The 22,193-nt window shown below is 36.5% G+C and overlaps 3 protein-coding genes across 3 annotated transcripts; all 3 read right to left on the reverse strand.

The window, feature by feature from the left end:
• Window positions 1–163: 163 nt before the first annotated feature.
• Window positions 164–13,536, reverse strand: si:ch211-195o20.7 (cytospin-A). The gene is made up of 11 exons (XM_056767063.1): window positions 13,139–13,536; window positions 12,440–12,501; window positions 11,247–11,645; window positions 11,087–11,160; window positions 6,353–6,762; window positions 4,214–4,286; window positions 3,955–4,031; window positions 3,480–3,585; window positions 2,886–3,002; window positions 2,724–2,783; window positions 164–2,272 (listed from the first exon to the last, which is right to left on the reverse strand). The coding sequence occupies exons 2-11, from the start codon at window positions 12,477–12,479 to the stop codon at window positions 2,183–2,185; spliced, it is 1,446 nt and encodes a 481-aa protein (XP_056623041.1). The 5' UTR covers window positions 12,480–12,501; window positions 13,139–13,536; the 3' UTR covers window positions 164–2,182.
• A 207-nt stretch (window positions 13,537–13,743) lies between these two features.
• On the reverse strand, window positions 13,744–15,626 carry zgc:193593 (uncharacterized protein LOC564090 homolog). The gene is made up of 2 exons (XM_056768402.1): window positions 15,165–15,626; window positions 13,744–14,751 (listed from the first exon to the last, which is right to left on the reverse strand). Exons 1-2 carry the CDS (start codon window positions 15,216–15,218, stop codon window positions 14,497–14,499), a joined length of 309 nt encoding a protein of 102 aa, XP_056624380.1. The 5' UTR covers window positions 15,219–15,626; the 3' UTR covers window positions 13,744–14,496.
• Window positions 15,627–17,108: 1,482 nt separating this feature from the next.
• Window positions 17,109–22,133, reverse strand: LOC130436432 (glutamate-rich protein 1). The gene is made up of 6 exons (XM_056767077.1): window positions 21,845–22,133; window positions 21,519–21,656; window positions 20,316–20,456; window positions 18,509–18,883; window positions 18,188–18,379; window positions 17,109–17,415 (listed from the first exon to the last, which is right to left on the reverse strand). Exons 1-6 carry the CDS (start codon window positions 21,861–21,863, stop codon window positions 17,339–17,341), a joined length of 942 nt encoding a protein of 313 aa, XP_056623055.1. The 5' UTR covers window positions 21,864–22,133; the 3' UTR covers window positions 17,109–17,338.
• Between the last annotated feature and the right edge of the window lie 60 nt (window positions 22,134–22,193).

Below are 22,193 nucleotides of genomic sequence, written 5' to 3' on the forward strand. Positions count from 1 at the left end.
TATTGAAAAAATATAACATCAAAAACATAGTCACAATTAAAAGCAGAAACAAACAACAATAATTCAGAAGACAAAAAGCCAGTAAAGGGAAGTAAAATAAAAGCAAGTAAAAATAAAAATAAATAGACAAATAAAAATAAATACAAATGAAATTGAGCCAGGGGTAACAAAAACTTAAAATAATTTCAAGAGAGAGAGAATATCCTTGAGACCCTTTTGGTTTTTATTATAAAAAAGCTGAAATATTATACTTTGTGCACATTGTAACAGACTTTAATGCTTTGGCATTGTTAGAAGAAGAGATAGTACCCAAATAACAATTAAGATCTTTGCAAAAAATTATAAAAGAGGTTTGACAGACAAAAACTTACACTTGTGTACAAAAAACTTGGCTAGAAAAATAAATAGATTTATTAGAAAATACTTGTCTTTTAGATTTTTGTCAGAATTATAAAATCCAAATAAGACACCCTCAAACATCAAAGAAAAGTTGACTAATAAAGAAGCACGGCGAGGTTGTTTTTATCTTGCCAGCACAACTTCACATTGACGTGTCTGTCATATGAAAGACATGCCATATACAGCTGATTTTTATTCGATAACTTAAAAACAGGGAGAAGCCACTTCAGGATAGGTGTACACCATGATTGTGAATTAAATTTTTTTTGTAAAACTGAAAAAAACCCAGTGGCGGCCAAAACCATTTAAGTTACATTTAAGTTACGTTAACGTTACACAGTGGCGGACAAAGCCATTTATGTAAATGGTTTTGTCCGCCACTGTTTTTGTTTTGTTTTACTAATAAAACACATTTAATATGAGAAAACCAATATGAGAATAAAACAAGACAGCAACCATTTCTGTCACAGAATATTTTTTTATTTACAGTCGTAAAGCCACTGAGTTTTATGGGAATTCATGGCATAAAATATATTTTAAAACACATCAAAGAAATATGGCTACCAACCAAAGTTTTGAACATACAGTAAAGAGTGGCTCATTGAAGTTATATTCTAGTAGCAGATCAATAAATATTACATGTACATGTCTGAAAAAGTCATAAGTACAACATAAAAACAAATGAGTATAAACGAGAATATTTATCTATCAATACTGGTTAATCCTTGGGACCCTTTTTCCCCTGAATAATAAAAGTGAAACTCTTTTGGGGTTTAAGTATCTAGTGATAACTTGTGGGCTGAATGAAAATAAAACAGACTGATATTACAGCTGCTAAATAATCAGCTTTGTGTTTCTTATTCAAAAGTGATTGTTTCTATTCACAGTGATCACAGAGACATGAAGCATGATACAAATCCAGGAGTAGATTTTTCTGATGGAGACTTGTACTGTAGACCAGATCTGATCATAGCTTCCAACTATCTGTGCACCAGGAGACCCCCCAAAAAAACCTGGAGAAAGCTATCGGATAACATTTCCAGTATCTCAATTCATCTCCCAGTAATATGCATCTCGCTTGCTGTCATCTTTGTTAATGGGCCTCAGTATCAGTGACTATAAGGCAATTCGTAAATGTTACGTGACATCTGCTTGAAGGTGAAGGAAAATTACTAAGGCAATGCTGACTGATTGATGCCAATATAAGCAAATGCGCAGTCCACAAACCCTAAATGGTCAATTTAACACCTTTAAGAGGCTTGCAAACCTCTATTATTATATTATAATATATAAAATATTGTAAACGACATATTTGCAATTTACATGTTGCCTGCGAGAAAATAACTGCATCGAAAAACATGTCTATTTTGTAATAAGTGTTGATGAAGAAAGATGCTTTTTGCCTGAAAATAGGCGTAGTTGTGGAATATACCAGCAGGGGTGTGCTGAGTCCTTGGGTGAAACAAAAACCCTGCAATTCAACATACAAACAAACAGAGGGCAGAGAGTAGCCATAACAAACAAAAACTGTCACAAATGTGGCCAAGGTCACTAGACACTCTGCTCTCAGCAGCCCAAACCTATTTGCTATTAAAATAATCTGATCCCAGACCATTTAACAAAGATGAACATAGGGAATTCTCTTCCCCCACACTAAGATGTTAGTGTTGAATGAAATATAGGCGGGTGATGTGCTCCACTCAAATCCATGTTTGTATGCTTCCTGTGGTGGAATTTTGAGGGTCTGTGATGGTTACATTTATGATAAAGTGTTATCATAGTGTCACATCTCAAAATGTCGATAGATACTCTCCACATATTCCAAAACTCTGTGCCAGTCAGGTGCATCATCTTTCAACATCTCATCTACTGCCTGAGAAACAACAGTGAAATATCAGTAAAATGACAAAAAAAATATTTTATATTCATTTTTTAATCCTATTTATATCCAACAAATCATGTTTAATTCTTATTGATGTCTATAAAATCATGTTTGTATTATTTTCATAACTAGCCAACCATATCTTTTCAATATCCTATCCATCATGTCTGAGTGAAATTCATATCCAACCAATCATATTTATGTCATTTTCATGTCTTGGCAATCATGTTCAAGTAATTTTCATATTCATTAAGTCATGTTTTACGTTCTCTTTTGAAGCATTTTCTAAAGTCATGTGCTATTTTACCGAATGCTTTACTTCAAGCTGGTGTTCATTCATTGGATTAGTATGTTGGTGGCTGAATCAGGATGTGGTTGTTATTATTACAGGACTATTCAGTCTTTAGTACAGGACTACAACTGCTAAGAACAGACCACCTACCAGTGATGCAGAGATTCCAAAACCTTCTCCCGTTCGGAACGCTAAATCAAGGTTTTCTTTCTATGAATAAAAATATCATCATCATGATCATAAAACCCTTTCTGTAAATACATTTGTGTGCAAGCATGGGTGTGAATAAATGTGACTGTCCATCAGTGTTACCTTGTTCTCTGGACTGAGCGTGTTGTATGGTATATGAGAGGGAAGGTAACTGTGGTAAATTGCACAGAACGCCAAACCGTCCACCCAGCTGCTGCTAAAATTAGTGATCTCAATATTCTGAAAGACAAACAGGAAGGAGACATCACAATGGGATGAGGCAAGTCAGTTCCCTCTAATTTCAACTAAATCCCACACAATTTTGGGTTGAAAATGTATCTAACTCAAACGATGACTCTGGTCAAAGAAGGTTAACAAGGGGTCAGGTTCAACTGTAATATCCACATATCCTCTACCTCCGCTGCATATTTGTTTAATATTATATCTAATTTGATTAGTCATCCGTCCAGGGTGTTTTTGGCCTAAGGCCCGAGAAGCTGGGATAGGCTCCAACCATCCCACGACCCCGCAGAGGACAAGCAACTTTGGAGAGTGGATGAGGGATCACTATGCCTTCAGCTACCAACAAGAAGTCCACACATTTATGAATAAATCCACAATAACAGAAAGTCCAAAACTCAAGTCTGACAGTGGAGGAGATGTTTAAATATCATATACCAGCTATTTATTTTAAGGTTAATAAGTTCTGTTCATTACCTTGTATCCTTGAGTTCTACCTTGGCACCAGCGAAGCAGTGAGTTACGCTTAGAACCACCATGAAGCCTCAAAAACCTGAGTGCTGGAGAGAAATCTTCTTGTGTTCTTATGTGTAGAAAATTGGAAACAGAAAAAGTGACAAAATAATATAATTTTCTTATTTATTGCACAATGATGATGTTATTTGATGTAAGGTAAAAGTATTTGATGAAGCATAACATCGCTGTCGGACTGAAACCTTGTATCTCCAAAACTGCCCCTTTACATGAAATGAAAATAACAGCATTTTTAAAATAGTTAAAAACTGTTAATATGTATGTATAAATATTTTATTTTGGTTAAATATTTACAAAACCCATGACAAACACATAGGGTGACCAATTTGGTTTATGAAAAATACAAATGACAAAAAATGGAGATACAATGTTTCAAACCGACAGCAATGATAAAGTAGCCTGATGAAAGAAAATGTACCTTCTGTTGACCCTGTTTGGCCCATCTAGAACTGAAGATGTAGCTGTCTGCAGGATTAAATTCTCTTCTTTAATATCCTGTCAAGAGTTTTTTGCAATTAAACTCACGCTTACAATTTTGATGGAACCAGTTATGTTGATCTGTTTTTTTAAAACAATGTTATCATTGTTAAATAAATAAGATCTATTATTTTCAATTAATCGTATCAACAGTAAAAAATGGTAAATGGGAGGAGGAGGAGTATTTTGAAGATACTCACTGAATCTGTTGTTCCAGTGACAGAGCGATGAGAGGTACCATTCACAACAACAGCAGGATAATCTGAGGGCAGTCTGTAAAACAATAGAATGATCTGTGAATGTCATGTCACACTGTCTCATTGACAGACTGAGGGCTCAAAACAATAAATCATTCAGAATGGCTAAACAATGTTCAGCTTCGGACCAGGCAAATATATACAAGTCACCGAACTATGCTCCAATTCACTTATTAAAGAAGAACAGTATTTATTGATTATCTAGTTTTAAACACAACAACTTATCAAATAAACAAAGTAAATAAATAAATACATCCAAAATAAAAACAAGCCCAGATATTGTAACCAACATTTTAAAATATTCTTACAAAATAATCAGGGCCGGGTTTTCCGATAACAATGGATTTTAGCACTCAAGAGCGTTTTCTATGAGCCACTTGGCGAACGTTCGTCATCGTTTCACGTGCGTTTCCCAAAAAATGTGACCGCACGTAGCAGTGCTTTAGGTGTTTCTTACAAGTATCTATCCTTTTGTCAGGTGCTGGATGGTCATTTTATACAATGGCTCATTTTTGTAGCACGCGCTTGTTTTTGAAATGTTGAATTTAATTTGGCTCATTCTTTTCACCCGATTTGCATGTGGTAGGTGAATATTGTTTAACATATTTTTTCTGCAACGTGTAATACTCTTTCTATGTGTATATAGGACTTATCTACTGTAATTTTGCAATATATTTAGCACGTTCTAGGGAAAACACAGAAATCAAAAGTAAAAAAATGCTGTATGTATTTGTTCAACCACATTTCACTTGTCAATTTCAAGTTAAGTTTTTATTACGGCCTATGTATTATCTAGTATTATAGCTCCAAACTAAATGTTTAGTGTACACATACATTACCAGCACTTTATTAATAATAAGCACAAAGTGTGTTCATTATGAATATGAACCTTTCAATTAGAGAACTATTAAGGGATAAGCAAATCAATGCAATTTCTTAGCAAATCAGGCATTCAGTTTTAGTAACATATGATGAGCGTGATATGATGCTGTGTGTAATATATAAGGTTTGTAACAGCCTGAAAAACTTTAAAAACATGGTTCCTCTCAATAATTAGAGGATAGTTCACAATAGTCTCAAAGAAGAAATCATGGCTGCAGCAGCAGGAGAAAGACACTGACAACCACCAAGTAAGCATTTTGACCATTTCTCTTTTAAACACAACTTTTTTTACTACAACATTATCGATTGTTTTAGATGTAATCCAATATGTATACACGATTAAAGGTTAAAAAACGCTGCATTTTCCACACACCCTGGATGTTTGTATCTCCTCTTTGCCCCGCGTCTCTGAAACGCGCAGATTTGTAACTAACAGGTACACCCACCTTACTTGCGTATACATTTGGGCAGTCTCAGTCAAATCATACCACGAACTACATGCACAAGCAACTTATAACACACAATAGACAAAGAAAAACATGTGTTCATGCCGTACGACCCACTTTAGTACAACAATCCAGCAACAAACATAGCCTTGTTGAAACCAACAACTTGCCTATACTATATATTTTTTTATTCTTTACTTTATTAATATATGTTCAGTTACTGAATTTTTATTGTACTGTATATATTATTAATTTTGTTTTGTTATTCGAAATATTTAAACAAACAAAACACTTAAAACATGATAAGTGACATATAGGCGTGTTTAAGCGCAATTCTCCGGTTGTCCATCAGGTGACCTCATAAATCTGTCTTCTTACAATGCACTTAGGGCTTTACGATTATTCCAGAGCACCCGTAGATCTACGATGATTTTCAAGAGCTACTTAAGTTACGATGCTTTTGGGAGACAGTCCGTAATATTAAGTTCACTCGTACGATCGCTTTTGGGAAACCCAGCCCAGATCTTTATCATAATACAACATAATATGAAAAAGATGGCTCCCTCAGAGCGTTTGTATCCAATCCGATTCATTTTGTTTGTGTTCGATTTGTTAACAAGTTTTTATGTGCTCTGATTTCCTTTGGCTTGATCACTAAGAATTATATATTTTTGCTTTTGTTTAATTTCTTTTTTTAAAATTTTATTCATGATCAGTTTTTCGACTCCCACCGAAAGCTTAGGGTCATACGCACCTTGACCTTTCTGTACTACTAGAGACGTTCATTTCTCTTTTTCGTTTCATCTCATCTGTCCACAGTTGCTCCTCTTTTCTTTTCTCGGCTGATTCAATTCCCTTGCCATATCTGTCCAGGTTTCCCTTATCGGCGCTCGTCTCTAGGGCCCTTAGAGGTGGTGCCCCCTGGTGGTTTCTTGTGACAAGTTTTGTTTTTTGTCTGCTCTGCTCAAGTTCAATCTTGAGACTCTTCAGTTGACTTTCAAGGTTTTGTTTGCCCTCGAGGGCATCAGTTAGCTGCCTATCCCAGTCCTGACGAGCCGAGTTTAGAACACTCAGCTCTTCCTCTGCCTCTTCTCTCAGTCTGTCTGAAACAACTAGTGCCACCTTCAGGTCATCCTGAAATTGCTTCCACTCCTCACGTTCGGCCTACAAAAGAAAGTGAGGAAAATGGGTGAAACATTAATACAGAGTGTTTTGATGGAGTTTTGTACTATTTCAACTGAATGCTGTTGTTTTTCTCACAGAATTTGAGCAGAGACACCCTGCACATAACAACCAAGCTACGAACTGACATAACAAAAATATTTCTCCTTGTCTCAAGTAAACCTCTATTCAATGCTATACTGTTTACCGTGCATAGCTTCAAGAATGCATACGTCATGCAAGACCGTTTACTTGTTTGTGAACAATTGTACTAAACCTTTCGGTCTGTGCTGATGTGGAATGTGAGCGTGTACAGCACGTCTCAGCGAGAGGAATAAAAAGATCTGCTTCAAAAGCATGAAACGTAATCTGTTGTATTTACATCTAGTGGTCCGGAGACTTGTCATATTTACACACACACACACACACACACACAGATATACAAGAATCTGTGCTACTATGAACATGTCCTGGCAAAGATAAGATTGCTCAATATTCTGTGAAGTGAAATAACAAAAATTTAATTGAATGAGAAGAAATATTGTGATTTCCCTTTGCTTATCCACATGTTACACATAGGTTACAGAACCTTTTGCTTATGAGAAATATTGTATTAAAATATTATATAATAAGAAAACAATTCATATTCACTTTTATGCAATACAACAGTAATATTTCTACATGTGTATAAAAAAGTACAAAAAAAGAGTTTAACCTCGATTTTTATCAGAGTTTTCATGCTGTCAGTCAATACATCTAGAAATGCCGAAGCTGAACATTTGGAATGGTCTCTAAATTATTTCTGCGGCTGTATGTATGTATGTATGCTGTAACTATATTTTATATTTATATTAAATAAATATAATATATCTATATTATATTTTTCGTGCTCATGTTAATTTCAGTCCAACTTTTAACAATGTTGGAATGTTACGATTTAATTTATTATTTTAATGTTGCTATGTAAGTTACATTTATTTATTTATATTTTCTTAGCTTAGTTTTTTATTTTCAGCTAATCTTCGTCACTGTGTGTGAAAAACTGTATTTAGCAGTCTAACAGAGGACTGACAGCTGGATTCTGCTTCTGTGTAAAGACAGTTTTCATATCCTCCTCCTGTTGGCCCGCATTCAGTTGAACCAATGCATTGTCATCATTATCATCAACAACCCTGAAGTGTTTCTGAAAAGTTCATTTCTTAGGAGACATCAGCAACTCACTTTTTCCTTTTAAAATCTTACTAAAACACCATCATGATTTAGTCAAAAAGAAAAATGACTCAAATGAAAACAAACTATGAACTGTAATGACATCATTAGAGGAAATACATTTTCAATATGGAGCAATCACTAAGATAACATAAAAAGGAAACAAGGACGGTAATATTTATCTAGCTTAACTGACAAAACAAAACTTTCAACATCAAGATTGTTTAAACATACATAGTGATAAAGTGTTTAAAGTGATAGTTCACCCAAAAATGAAAATTCTGTCATCATTTACTCACCTCTTGTCATGTCAAACCTGTAGGACTTTCTTTCTTCTTCAGAAAACAAAATAATATATTTTGAGAAATGTTATTGACCGAACAGCAGTGGCAGCCATTCACTTGACTCCATACAATAGATATGAATGGCTGCCACTGCTCTTCGGTTATCAACATTCTTCAAAATATCTTCTTTTGTTTTCTGCAGAAGAAAGAAAGTTTGAAACTACAAGAGGGTGAGTAAATGATGACAGAATTTTTATTTTGGGTGAACTACTACTTAAATAAAGACATCTGGAAAGTACATACATGTAAATTTAAATATGTAAAAAGTAAACTATAAAAAAATCTTTAGAACCCAAAAGTGGGAAAAAAATAAAAAAATTGGAGAACAACCATGAAGAAACATTCAGGGAGCTGAACAATGAGACATAAAAACAGCTGGAAGACTGCACAATAGGAGGAGAGAGAGAGAGAGAGAGAGAGAGAGAAAGCAGGAAAGGTTGAGAGGAAAGCAGAGACCCTTTTCATCACTGCAAGGCCTCCAGACCCCATCTGGGACTGATTATAGAAAGAATACACAAACCTATAGATGTTCTTTCTGAGGCACACATGCACAAGAAGTCTTGCTGGTTAACCAAGTTAAGAAACTTAGTGGGGAACTAGCTCACCATCATCACATGCTGGAAAACACACCATGTTCTTCGCAGGGTTGTGTTATCCTCTTAAAGTTTTCAAGCGTTCATATTCAATCCTAAAGCATTTGCCCTGGCAGGTGCTCATATACGTCTGTGTCTGATAAAAACTTCAGGTACTTCATATTTTTAAAGCACTTGATATCGTAATGAATTAGGATTGAATAAAGATGAGTGTCACAGCATTAACACATGTTGGCGAACAGCCAGCCTTGTTAAAGTCTCTTTTCTGTTCACACTCAAAGCTTTCCAGGCACCCAGACAGAGAAGAAAATGACCCCTACCCTCCCCTCTCTCTCTCTCTCTGGAAAGTGATGTTTTAGACATCAGCTCATTGGCTCAATGGGAATTCTATGGAAGTACCACACCCATCTCAGATGATAAGAAGTCGCGCCTTTTTGAGCTGTGGAAAGCTTGTGTGTGTGGGTGACTCTCTCACCCTACTCGACAACCCTTTACACACTTTTTAATGTACACACACTACACAATAACTACACCCTTTTAACACCACACTGCACACACAGAAAATCGCCAACACTGTCACAGACATGTCCCTCTGACACAATAGCCTAATAGACTGTGTAAGCTTTTCCTGCCAAACCTAAGCAGTATGTGAATCATGCATTCAGTGTATTACATCTGGAACTGATTCACGAGCTTCTTGCATTGTGTAAATATGAAACAAAAGCAATGGATGAAAGTTTTAGCAATGCCCAGCAGTCAGAGAGGTCTCTTATTGACACAAGCTGATTTGTTTGCAGTACTGTGGTGTATCTGTCTTTGTAATATCATTTTTATTTAAAACCACTATGTACTATGACATCATGTTATTTAGTATTATTGAATACAACAATGAGGAATTTTCGCATGTATAAAGTCCATCGTGACTGCACCTTTAAGAATGAACACACACACTCTGTTCCATAGGCCACCGTTATGCTGACTTCTGTCACGCCAACCAAACAAAACAGTGTTGTTCTTGCAAGTGCTGAACAGAATTCCCAACATCCCCCTCACTTTCTCTTAGTCAATATCTCCCTGTCCCTCCCTGTTTCCATCTGTGTCTTCATCACTCCCCCGTCTTTAGGCTCGACACTCTGTCAAGCTGCATTGTGACCAAATCCTCGTTCCATTGTTTTAGTGTTGCTGTATAGACACAACTTCACACAATTGGACTTAATTTTCTTTGTACCTATTTAAATCATTTTTAGGTCATGTCATTTCTTCTGCAGGACACAAAAGGAGATATTTTGAAGAACGCTGATTAAGAAACAACATTGGCCTCCATTGACTTCCGCTGTATGGACCAAAAACTACTGAGACATTTCTCAAAATATCTTCTTTTTAGATCTACAAGATAAATAATCATATCGTTGCTGTCCTTCCGAAACCTTGGATGTCCAAATCCATACATTAGGAAATGGAAAAAACACTGTTCTTTTTAAATAATTCAACACTTTGTTGTCAAGGTTGACAAGCACTGTTTAGTACGTTTTTTGGTTAGATATTTGCAATACCCATTGACACATATAAAAGGTTAAAAAAAAGTAATATGGACCTCTATATGAAGAGGTTTTAGAAGTACAGCAGGGATATACAGTTTCTAAACGACATGAGGGTGAATAATTGCATGGAACAACACATAAGCTGTCCTCTTGGAAATTTAAGGAAATCCCGGAGAATGCAAAACTGCAACTGTTTGTGTTTCATTTTCCTGTCCCCTTTTGATCCACCTATCTCTTACTTAGTTTAAAAATAGATTTTTAAAATCTGATTACGTATGATGACTAGATTAGGCCCATGTTAGCAGAACCACAACAAAAACATTAACAAACACAAAAACAATGTCCATCCCTCAACTAAAACAGGAAGGGGATCATTTGTAGGATTGCATGTCCCACAAGCTTTAACTTTAGTTGACATGCTGTTATCAGACCCACCCTGACCTGCACTTCTGGGAACAATGTAACTTCCTGTTTCATTTTCCTCTGTCTTTAAAAGAGGCAATTTTAGAAACCCAAGTGTCAAGCAGAAGACACTTAATCTTGGTAAAGACTTGCAAGGCCTTACCAATGGTCATGGACGATAATAATACTGTCATAAAAAATGAAAATCCTGCAGAAAGTTTTGAAAAGTAAGTCTCACCTGAATCTTTTCTTTACAGCATCTCAATTCCTCCTTCATCTTCTCCCTCTCCACCAGAAAACACTGTAACAGATCTGACAAATAGACATTTGGTAAATGTAATACCAAATAATAAACTATAACCATTGCATGCACATATTAAGGAAAAAAGCTCCCTCACCAGTCAATGAGTATTTAGACTCTTCATTGTAGAGTCCCAGTGTGCTGAAACACTTCTGTAGCAATTTTGCATCCACTTCAGTGGCGCCCACTATTGTATTTCCCTTCACACATATATCTGAGATCTGAGCTATGTGCCCAGATACCTGTGTCAATGTAAGTACCTCCTCTGGGATATGATTAGTGAGCCCTGTTTTGCAGTCCTCTAGCTGCTCAATGTGATTGGTTGAGATCAGTGGTGGACTGAGAACGTCTTGAGCTGACTCACAGTTGGTGATGTTTGTTCCAGTCCTGGTAGGGCTGTTGATAATGGGCGCTAGCTGTGTAGTTGGTGACCATGTGGTAGGAGTGAGGGTATGTGGTGAAGTGGGAGATGCTTCAGACAGATCAACAGTGATAACTGCAAAGAGAAGATGACTCTTTAAGTAAAGAATGGCTTGAAAACATATGTTTGGCTAGTCTTGTTTCCACGATTCCTGACAAATGGGATTGTTCAGTATGGTTAAACTTCACTCATCGGGGCTTCATCATTCATCATACATTTCATGAATATAACCTACCCATTTATGGACTTACAAACTTTTATTAATTCATACGTATTATATTAACATTCATTTTTTATTCTTATTAATTGCTTTTGTTTAAAATCATTTTTATGTGTTGCATACTGTTCACAAGGAGATATGAGCGTCTCCATCTCAAGGTTTTCATTACCGTCATGAGATATAACAACACCATCTTATCTGCTTCTAGTCAGAAGAAGTCATTCATTCGTAACTAAAAATATTTACTAAACTGCATATTTTACATCATCCGTTTACTATCATTAAGTGGAATAAGCAGTCATTCTTATTCTTACTGCAAATTCTAGACAACGTGAGATCTTAATGACGCAAGAACTCGCGAACATGATCTTAACCCCATGTAGGAACACTTTTGTCATAGTCATATTGAATCATTTTACACAACATTTCTCAAATTCTGTAAATTACATTCACCTCACTGAAGAGAGGCATTTCTTACTTCTGTTGAAATCACACTAGTTTTAATTGTATATGGTCCTCTGTGTGTGTTTATCTTTAAGAACCCTTTGTAAAGTGAGACTGAGATCTTTGGACAAATCCCACAATGGGTCAGAATTTTGGGGTGTCCCTCAAAGAAACATCAGGCACTGCAGGTATGTGTGTGCATTACCTGAAGATCCATGCCGCTCCTTCCCAGAGTTATTCCCCATGTTCCCAGCCCTTTTTTGTAATCTATATGAGAAATCAAGACATTTCGTTTCTGTAACAATCGTTAATCTTCTCAGTCCATCTCTTTAGCACATATCTTAAAAACTGTAACCGTATGCCACAAGAAGCTGAACTCGGGTCTCTATGCTCAGAGATGCAGAACATTTCCTGTCCTCCGATGGACAATTTGAATGAACAGGCAAAGTTTGCATAGAAATGCAAAAGCAGCGGTAAAACACACGATCTCCACACAATTCCATATATCCATTATGAATGATCGCACATAGATGTATTAAAGCAAAAACACACTAAAAGATCAACAAATCGTATTGAGTATTAAGGAAGATAAAGTCATTTTAAAGATGATAAAATGCACGTAATGCATGTAGTGCTTTCGATAAAAAAATCATCGTATTTTATTATTTTAGACAGATAATGGAGGACTGACCCCAAACACGGTCGTACATGAAATAAAACAATACATTAAATAAGTATAATAACAGCCAAGATAAACCAGAATGTTAAAAACATGACATGACATTCTTCGAACAGAGAGCATCACTGTTTAGTTCGGCGAATGATCATTAAATGACATAACTTTTATACTTTAGTATAACTTCTATATAACAGTAAAACAAAATCCTTTTTGTTGTTTACATACCTTTCTAAAGGTTTTATATTCCAGGGGTTGAGTGTGAACTTCTACATGTTGTCCATATCTGACGGAATCGCACCTCTCCACGAGACGGGCGCAGATCCTGTCCACACTCCAGGATGTGGGTATTAAACCCAGTTAAAAACGGTCCTTTCGCCCCCTCATGAGGTCTTTTTTATAGCCTACTGGAGATAGTGTGAACTCGAACTAACTACATTTTTCACATTTTATAACCAGTGAATAACTTTGAAATTTACGTCACGTCACGTGTCAGTACATCCTCCTCATTAACATAATCACCATTAAGGGTTTATGCTGGATAGGAGTCGTTTAACCGGTGACACCTGTACAGTAAATATTGTGATCATTTTTGAAGGATTTCTTACATTAATTACTGCTAGATAATACGGTTAATTTAAGTAATTTTTTGACGTCAAAACTTGACCCTTTATTGCATGAATTATCACACAATTTTTCTCACGGTTTTTATTGCTCTTTAGGAATGTAAAATAACATTTTAAAATACTTTTTACACAGATTTTTTTAAGAGACCCATCAAAAATAACAAAAGTCATAACAGAACTCACACCTATAAATCTATGTTCGTTTTTTATTTTCCGTAAACAATAATGTTATTCGACATAATCTATATTTATGCAGTAGAGATTACATGCATTAAAATCTCATTGGTATTGGATTATGTTTAAAACTAAAACTGCTATGAAGCCTCTGCATGGTTATGTACAGTCATGTATACCAATATGTTCGTAATTCAATGTCAAGCCCTAATAAAGACATAGATCCTACCTGTCATAAATGTTCTTGAGACTGTAACAAAATTGCTAAATTAAAAATGAGTCATCAGGATACTATTCACCATTGCCTTCTATGGTACTTTGTGTCCTAAAATTCAGTGGATTTCACAGTATTACTATTACCAGCAACTGCACCCAAGTATGACATCATATTGACAATACGCCCATGTACCTATTTGACAGATTTAAATCTGTCGAACGTAATGTAAATTGCGTTCAACAGGACATAAACAATATGGTTGACTCTTCAGATGTGGCCAAAAGATGTCAACACTGTCCTGGGTCATTAACACACAATGTATGTTTGTGGACCTGCAGCAGAACTAACAAAAGCCAAAAGGCACTTTCTAAATCATTACAGTGTGCGTCTTTCATGTTGTGAAATAATCAACTGTATCGTAACTCAGTCTTTGATAGTGAGACCTCAGGTTCTATCTGTATGCCTTAAGATGTTTCTTGTACTGTACCGTATGCCTCTCCGACATCTATCCAAAATTTGAACGTTTTCCACATACGTAAACATCCTCACCAGCTGTTGGGTGTCACTCTTCAGTTCGCCTTGACATCCTGTCTGGATGGCACACTAGCACTGGCAGAACCCAAACTGATTCGCCCAGTTTGGGTATCCACAATCTCACCGCCAATGGCAGGTCTAGACGCCCACCTCAGAATTCGTGTCGAGGGCCGATGGTGAAGAGCGAGTTGGCGTGAGCTGTACCCTGACATTGCTATACCCAGCACCCCCATAAGAAGAGCCACCCTTGGCACCACGTGACTGTGAGCGCTTTGGGTCACGCTCCAAGTCTGAAAGAGAGACACACGTGAATACTGTAGGAGACGGTGCAGGAAGATCTGACCTACATTAAAGAAACACTTTAACCACAAAATAAAATTCTGACAGTCTAGGTAATATGGGTTTGGAATATCAGTGAGTAAATTATGACATTATCAGGAACAACTCATTCATGACTTAATATAATGACTTAATAGAACACACTACACTGAATCATAATACTTTCATTATCAATGGATCACAATCAAATCAAATAGTTGTATTAATACTAGCCATTCAATATTTTATGGTTTAATTCCAGATTATAGTGACAGATGCCAGAATTGACAGATGCTTTTGCCTTTAAAGGACTCGCAGGAACACTGGTGCATCGGTTTGTAAGTGGTAAAGATATTCTGCAAATTTGTCAGATGCTTTTACTCACCTGCAAGCTGCGGATGTATTGTGAAGCTATTTTACGCGGGAGACCAAACGACATTTTGGTTGTCTTCAAGCAGTCAGTAGGCCTATATCAGCTGGTTGCTCTTCCTCGCTGTGCTTTACTGAGGATAGAGTTCAGCCAGGTAAGACCGTCTATCAATGTAAGAGCTTATATACACTGTGTGTCTGTCTCTCCTTCTCAATGGGATTACTGTTGAAGCTAGCATGCACTAGGACGCGGTAGCCATGGCAATAACAGGTTGCAGCTTAGGTGAGGGGGTAAGTTGTGGTAAAAGACGATATTCCTAGCTCTGTGCTGGACGAGTTGCATAAGCCTCATGACATCGGCCAGATTAGCCTATTTATTAGAACTCAAATAAATTCAGACAAATGTCTGAACGATTACTATATTTATACCAATATCAAGGTAAACTAAAATTGTATAATAAAATATTTTTAAAGGTGATTTGTCTGTTTAAGGGTCAGAGGTTCACCTATAAAAGGTTGGCGTCTTAGATCCCAGGTACAAGCATTATTCAACTACCTGTTTAGTGTATTTTAAAATGAAGAGGTCTATTATCTTTCCTTAAAGAAAAAAGAAAAATAAGGAAACTTTATTGAGCTAGTCTGGATGCAAATGTAATATTTATTCTGCGTTTAGCTTGCTACTTTCAGTGACAAAGGCAGATTATTTTCAGTCTTCTGATTTTATTATAGTCTTTCTTTTCAGACGTTATAATTCCATCATTACACCTGCTGGCTTCAACCTCACATGCCAGCTGGTATAATGTTTTTACAAGGAAGGGTCCATGAGAAACAACAGGGTCATTATTTCTAAACACTATCAACATAATGAGAGGCAATAAAAAAACATTTTCTGTACAAAGCCAACTGAGATTCACATGCTTCTATAAGGCCGTGAACTCGTGTCTGTTATGGGTTCCTTTGTGCATTTCAGAATAGCACAATGCACAGATAGGACAGTCCAAAGGACGCTTGTGGGCTCAACTCAACCTCCATGATGTCACAGGATAAGCCATTAGATTAGTTTCAATACACATTAGCAGGCGGTGAATACACATGGTTGCAAATATGTGTTATCAACTTATACACACTATTTTCTCTTTCTTATCCTGAAAACAACTTTAATAGATATATTTGACAGCACCACAATAACATATATTTAGCTAGGGCAATTTTTTTTAAGGGTATAGCGATTAATTGTGTACCCTTAAGTTCTCTCAAACATTAAATAATGATTAATTCCTTAAATGTGACCCTGGATCACAAAACCAGTCTTAAGTAGCACAGGAACATTTTCAGTAAAAGACAAAAATACAATGTTTGGGTCAAAATGATAGATTTTTCTTTTATGACAAAAATCATTAGGATATTAAGTAAAGATCATGTTCCATGAAGAGATATAAATATATATAATATATAAAAACTTTATTTTTGTGAGTGGAGGGCCTGCCACAGTGCCCTGGATTAACAACTTCAAAGGCAATTTTCTCAATATTTTTTTTGCACTCTCAGATTTTAAACGATGGTTCCATTGTCCTATTCTAAAATTTCATACATCAATATAAAACGTATTTATTCATCTTTCAAATTATGTAAAAAAACTTAATTTGGAAAAATTTACCCATAAGACTGGTTTTGTTGTCCAGGGTCACAAATGTGGTTCCGGTCAATGTGAAGGATGGTTTTAATGAGCAGTCCAGTTTGCTAAAGTCTAAATGTCATGATTCAAACTGGGTCTGGCTTCGGCTGACATTTGAAGTTGAGATAATTAGGAGCTAAGAGGCTAAACCACAGAGTTCTGATAATGAGCTGAGGGTGGCCAGTGAACCAGCATTATTGTCCATTGCAATATTCTCGTGTTTGTCTTTCCCAAACATACTTCCTGCTCGGGAAACTGCCCTACGAAGACTGAATGAGCAACAGAAAAGTTTAAAATTTCTTTTTAATAAGCAATAAAGTTAAGTATCATTCTAGGGTTAGCGGAACTGTCGAGTGTTTCTTGAATTCCTTAATGGTAAATCTGAACAGCATGACTAAAGTTCTCTTTCATAATTAGATTTTATAATCGGAGTCGGCAGGTTTGTCTGGGTTATTTACATAGACCTGCTGGCTGTTTACAGTTTCATTTCCTTTCAGGTGCTCAGTTTAGAGGTGTCATGTCGTCTTTCTTTGCATGGGGAGAATCTCTGACAGCCAATACTCCAAAAGTGTACAGACAACTGAAACTTCATCTGTAACACAAAAGAAATATTCACAGATATAAAGAATCTTAAAAATCAGATCCAAGTCAAATTCACACTCAAAGCTCCACAATACAACTTTGACCATCTTTTTAAGGTTTATTGTGACATCATAATAGCACAGTCACGTAATAAAAACATTTATTTTACAAGCAGAACAAGGTTTGGTTAATTCCAGACATTCTAGTGAAAATAAATCATAATGCTACGCAATACAATGACATGTAAGTGAACAATGTGCTTTCAATGTTGCATCAGTTTTGAAAGGATATTTTCTTTCTAAAATGACAGCAATTATTACAGTAATTATTACAGTATGTATGAAGAAAAGTTTCAGCGGCAAGAACCTTAACAAATGTTATGTGGCTAAAACTTAACTTCCGGTAGGTAGACCTCCGCAAATAATTTTTATTTAATTGAATACAATTATAACTTCTATAAATTAAATATAAAATACATTTTTATGTTAAGCCACTAGCCAGACCGATAACCAAATACAGAGTTGAAGTTAACTTTGGGTCAGGCATGTGTACCTGATGAAACTGAGAATTGGCATGAATGCAATAGCCATCATTTAGAAAAGTGCCACCACATACAGTGTAATACATTTTCTTTACAAAAATACTTATTATTGAAGTGTCCACAGAATAATGTTAAATGTATCTAACATTTCTTTAATTTCATTTCGCAGCCTGGACTATAAAACCTGAATAAGCAAGCTTTAAGCATGTTCATTTGTGAGTTGTTCTACAATGGCATTTACCTGCAGGTAGTGTGCTTGTGTCTCTGAACTCTTGTAGCTTTGATATTAACTGCGCTTCACCCTTTACCAGCAGAGCTCGGAGTCCGCACAGCCTGGTGATCTCAGTAGGAGGGAGGGTCTCCCCTGAGAGATGAGAGAAAAGAGACTCCACTGCAGAGAGAGAGAGTGGAGGCCCAGTCTCAGCTTGGGAGCCTGCGTGGACGAGTCGAGGATGTTAAGTAATGAGATGGAAATATATACAGTACTACTTGTTGGGCACATCAGCTATTGTATTTTGTTTGTCTTTTTTGACCTATATAAGATATTTTTGATAACACTTACGGTCAGAGAGGTAGATTTCATGAGTGTTTTGGAGGAACTCCAGCACCTCCTCTAACTCTTCCTCTGTTCCTCCATCATCGCTTTGTTTGTAAGTAAATTCAAGAGCTCTCGAACGAGGAACCAGCCCAAGTGCGAAGAGCTTCTCTTTGTGACGTTTCTTCTTCATCTTCCTTCTTTTGTTTTTGCTGAGCTTCTCTGCTAAGCATCTGATGTCATCTTTTTCACTGGGCTTTGCATCTTTCTGGCTCTCCACAGCTCCCTCTGCTGGAGAGGCAGATATTTCCCTTGCATTTTTAATCGCAGTAGCAGGAATTGCCTTTTTCTTTTGCTTTCTCCTCCTCTTCCTCTTTGCATGTAAGGTATGGTCATCCGCATCTGAAAGATCCCAAAAAGCTCATTGATAAAAGTCTAATAGAAATATGACTTCCCAAAAGATCAGGCACTTAAAAGAAGACTTTAAGAGGCGAGTAGATTTAAATGCTCGCTCTAATAAATAAATGGCATTCGTTTCATTACATTTACACTCTTGGTAGATACCAAAAAGTGATCTTTTACTAATTTACTAGAAAGCATTCAACTCAAGGGGTTCACACATCCTTTGGCCTTTCAATAGCTTCGTAGGGTTTTTATGCTGCTCAGGATTATACAAACACCGAGTTGTACTGAGCTATTGATTTTATCATTTGTATTCCGAGCACAGGAACTGACCGCACATCTTTGTGATGCCGCAGGTAGCAAAAATTCCCCTCATCAGTATACAGCTCATACAATGAGGCCAGTTTGCAATAAAGGAGAGAGCCTCAATAACATAGACGGTATGAATGTGTGTGTGAGAGTGTGATTTTGGCTTTCCAGGTCCAGCGAGGTCTATTCAGATCAATAGCAACAAAAAGACAGTAGGAGGTTGTGAAATGTACAGGGCTCTTCAGTGGAGGATAAATACGCACTAAGCCAGGCTAAAAATTCTGTCAATGACTCATAGGGGTAATTAGAGATCTAAAGATGTCGCTTCCTATAGATGTGTACCTCGTTTTGGTGATTGAAATAGAATTTCAACAGTCTCCAGAGAGGCTCAGCCTATTCAAACAAAACAGAAAACGTGTGTCTTTCAATTAGCTCAAAACTTTTTCAGAAACACCTGCAACACACTGAGCTACTATAAAATCAAAAATCTGTTTTAAAAGAGCAAGGTTTTTTATCCTAAATTCTGATCGGAGCACACGTCGTCAAGCTCAGTACTAAAGCATTCTTGTTTGATATTGAAAATTTACTTGTGGTATAATGAATGTAATGCCTAGCCTCATATGGCTTAGCACATACAAACCCAGAAATGTCACAAATGATCTGAGCAAATCAAATATCTCACATAGTCTTGACAGTATTTCAAGAAAATTCCGGTTGAAAGTCCAAACTGTTTTCTGCTGTTAATTATAACCTTTTATTTAGGTGCCGTGGCTTAATAATGTGCTTCACTGAATCATGTGATTTGATCATTTGATCCACAACAAAGGCAAACAGAAAATTACCCACACTTCAAAAACACAAGTGATTAGACTAAATAATACAAGCGTAAACTATCAAATGGGAAATCCTAATAAAGCTGCAGAGTGGCTAATAATGGCCAAACCAAAACTGCATCATAGGCTGATTATCTGTAGACACCAGGTTCAGTTCATCACAATTAGTTGGATTTGTTTCCTGCTGGAGCGTGTGATTGAAAGAGACACGGTATAGGAGTGAGGAATGGTAATGCTTTGAACCTGAGAGTCAATAATGAGATGCTATGCTAGCATTGTCACCCGCTCACCGGCTGTGCTGTCCTCAGAGCCAATGGAATCTGGATTGGATGGTGTGACGGATTCATTCCCGCTGGTAATCAGGTAGCCTTCAGGAGGAGGAAGTACAGAATAGAGCTTCTTGCCCTGTACAGCTGAACATTTCTTATTACCTAAGAGGAGGAGAGATTAAAAGAAAATGGCACTAAGCTGATGGTGAGGGAAAACTCTCATCCTACATTTTCAGAACTGTCTAGAAGAGATCAAATACAGTCAAGCAGCTTTCATCTTCTCAACTTTATACTAGAATTACAAAAAGCCACCCACTGAAACCCGCCACTGCTCTGAAATGTATAAAATTAAGAGCCATACCATACCATAACACACAATACTTTATCTATTTAATTATATTTAAACTGAGTTTTTCTGAGTTACTTTAAATGTTTTAATGTTTCAAATATTTCCTTCCACATATTAGAACAGTAAACTGATCAAAACTATGGAATTACTCAACGCAACTTTGGGAATTAAACAATAAATGAGAAAATTCAAAATAAATCAATCTTATATATTGGATTTTAGGATCTTTAAAGAAGCCATCCTTTGTCTAGAATTTGTAAAAATGTTCTCTTGGCATCTTATCAAACACCATCTTGATTCTCATCTACGCTTTCATTATTTGGTGCAAGTCGTGTATTTTAAGGACATTAAAAATAAATGATTGTGTTCTAATGATTCTTTTAAAATATTTTGGTGCAATCATATCTTTGCCTCAAAAAAATAATTTCTAATGCTTTTCAGTCAAGTGACTTCTTAAACAAACATTATACGATGATGCTCTGGCAATTTAGAATGCAAAACAATCAGACCAAAGAAATACTTGTTCAATACATGCACCGCAAAAACCTTCCGAAGATTCTTTTTAAGGGGATACTTCCCCCAAAAATGAAAATTCTGTCATCAGTTACTTACCTCTCGATTTTTTATGAATCTGGATACATTTCGTTGTTCTGATGAACACAGAGAAAGATATTTGGAAGAATGCTTATAACCAGATAGATTTTTGACCCCCATTGACTACCATAGTAGGGAAAAATCTAATGGTAGTCAAAAGTGCCCCAGAATTGTTTGTTGTTCTAGATTCTTCAAAATGTCTTCTTTTGTAGATTTGAACTAACTCGAAGGTGAGTAAATGATGGCAGATTATAAACATTGGGTTAAAAGCAAACATGTACCTGGCTCCTGTTGTGGGATGCCCTGAGGTTTTTCTGCAGGTGGAGCAAGTGAGGTCTGCTTCTGGGCAGCAGCAGGTTGCAGCACAGTCCGCTTCTGTTCGCTGGAGTACAGTCTCTGCAGTACTTTGGACTGAAATGCTGAAGTAGAATTAAACAATCAGCAATGGTGACACGTTTAACGAGCACGTTTTATTATCAAGAAACCAAAAACTTAATAAAGCCCTGTTGTAGTCAAGCATAAGTGTTTACTAAGTTACTGGAGTAGCTACTGTAGCACGTGGGCACTGTAAACATACCAATAGATTTATAAAATAGGTTAGTCTTACTTTCTTTTCTGAGGGACATATCGACAACTAATATTCATAGTCTTGTTTCTAATCTCGAGCGTATACAAAATAGAAAATCATTACAATTATTCAGAAACTCATGTTTAACGATGTAAACAGAGACTCGCATTGCGGAAAGAAGCGCATTAAATTAACTGCCTTCAAGGATTTAAACTTTGACTATACAAACAACTAATATTGTATTAATCTACGGCACGATACTCAAAATAGCAGGTATTTCCCCCCCAAAAAATATACGACCCTTCCGCTCGCCGTTGTCCTAGCTTACGACCTCACCAAGATGGCGGCAAGTAGACGTCATGATTCACTGCGCCATCCAGCGGCGGGG

The sequence above is a fragment of the Triplophysa dalaica genome, chromosome 15 (assembly GCF_015846415.1).
Source record: "Triplophysa dalaica isolate WHDGS20190420 chromosome 15, ASM1584641v1, whole genome shotgun sequence".
NCBI lineage: Eukaryota > Metazoa > Chordata > Actinopteri > Cypriniformes > Nemacheilidae > Triplophysa > Triplophysa dalaica.

Coding starts and splice junctions, on each gene's coding strand:
- zgc:193593 (XM_056768402.1), bottom strand. CDS start 15,218: ATGTCGTTTGGTCTCCCGCGTAAAATAGCTTCACAATACATCCGCAGC. Junction 14,752..15,164: donor AATACATCCGCAGCTTGCAG/GTGAGTAAAAGC, acceptor TCTCTCTTTCAG/ACTTGGAGCGTGACCCAAAG.
- LOC130436432 (XM_056767077.1), bottom strand. Junction 20,457..21,518: donor CATCCCACAACAGGAGCCAG/GTACATGTTTGC, acceptor TCCTCCTCTTAG/GTAATAAGAAATGTTCAGCT. Junction 17,416..18,187: donor CACAAGCACACTACCTGCAG/GTAAATGCCATT, acceptor TTTGTGTTACAG/ATGAAGTTTCAGTTGTCTGT.
- si:ch211-195o20.7 (XM_056767063.1), bottom strand. CDS start 12,479: ATGGGGAATAACTCTGGGAAGGAGCGGCATGGATCTTCAG. Junction 11,646..12,439: donor GGAGCGGCATGGATCTTCAG/GTAATGCACACA, acceptor TTCTCTTTGCAG/TTATCACTGTTGATCTGTCT. Junction 4,287..6,352: donor AGTAGTACAGAAAGGTCAAG/GTGCGTATGACC, acceptor ATTGTTTTACAG/ACTGCCCTCAGATTATCCTG.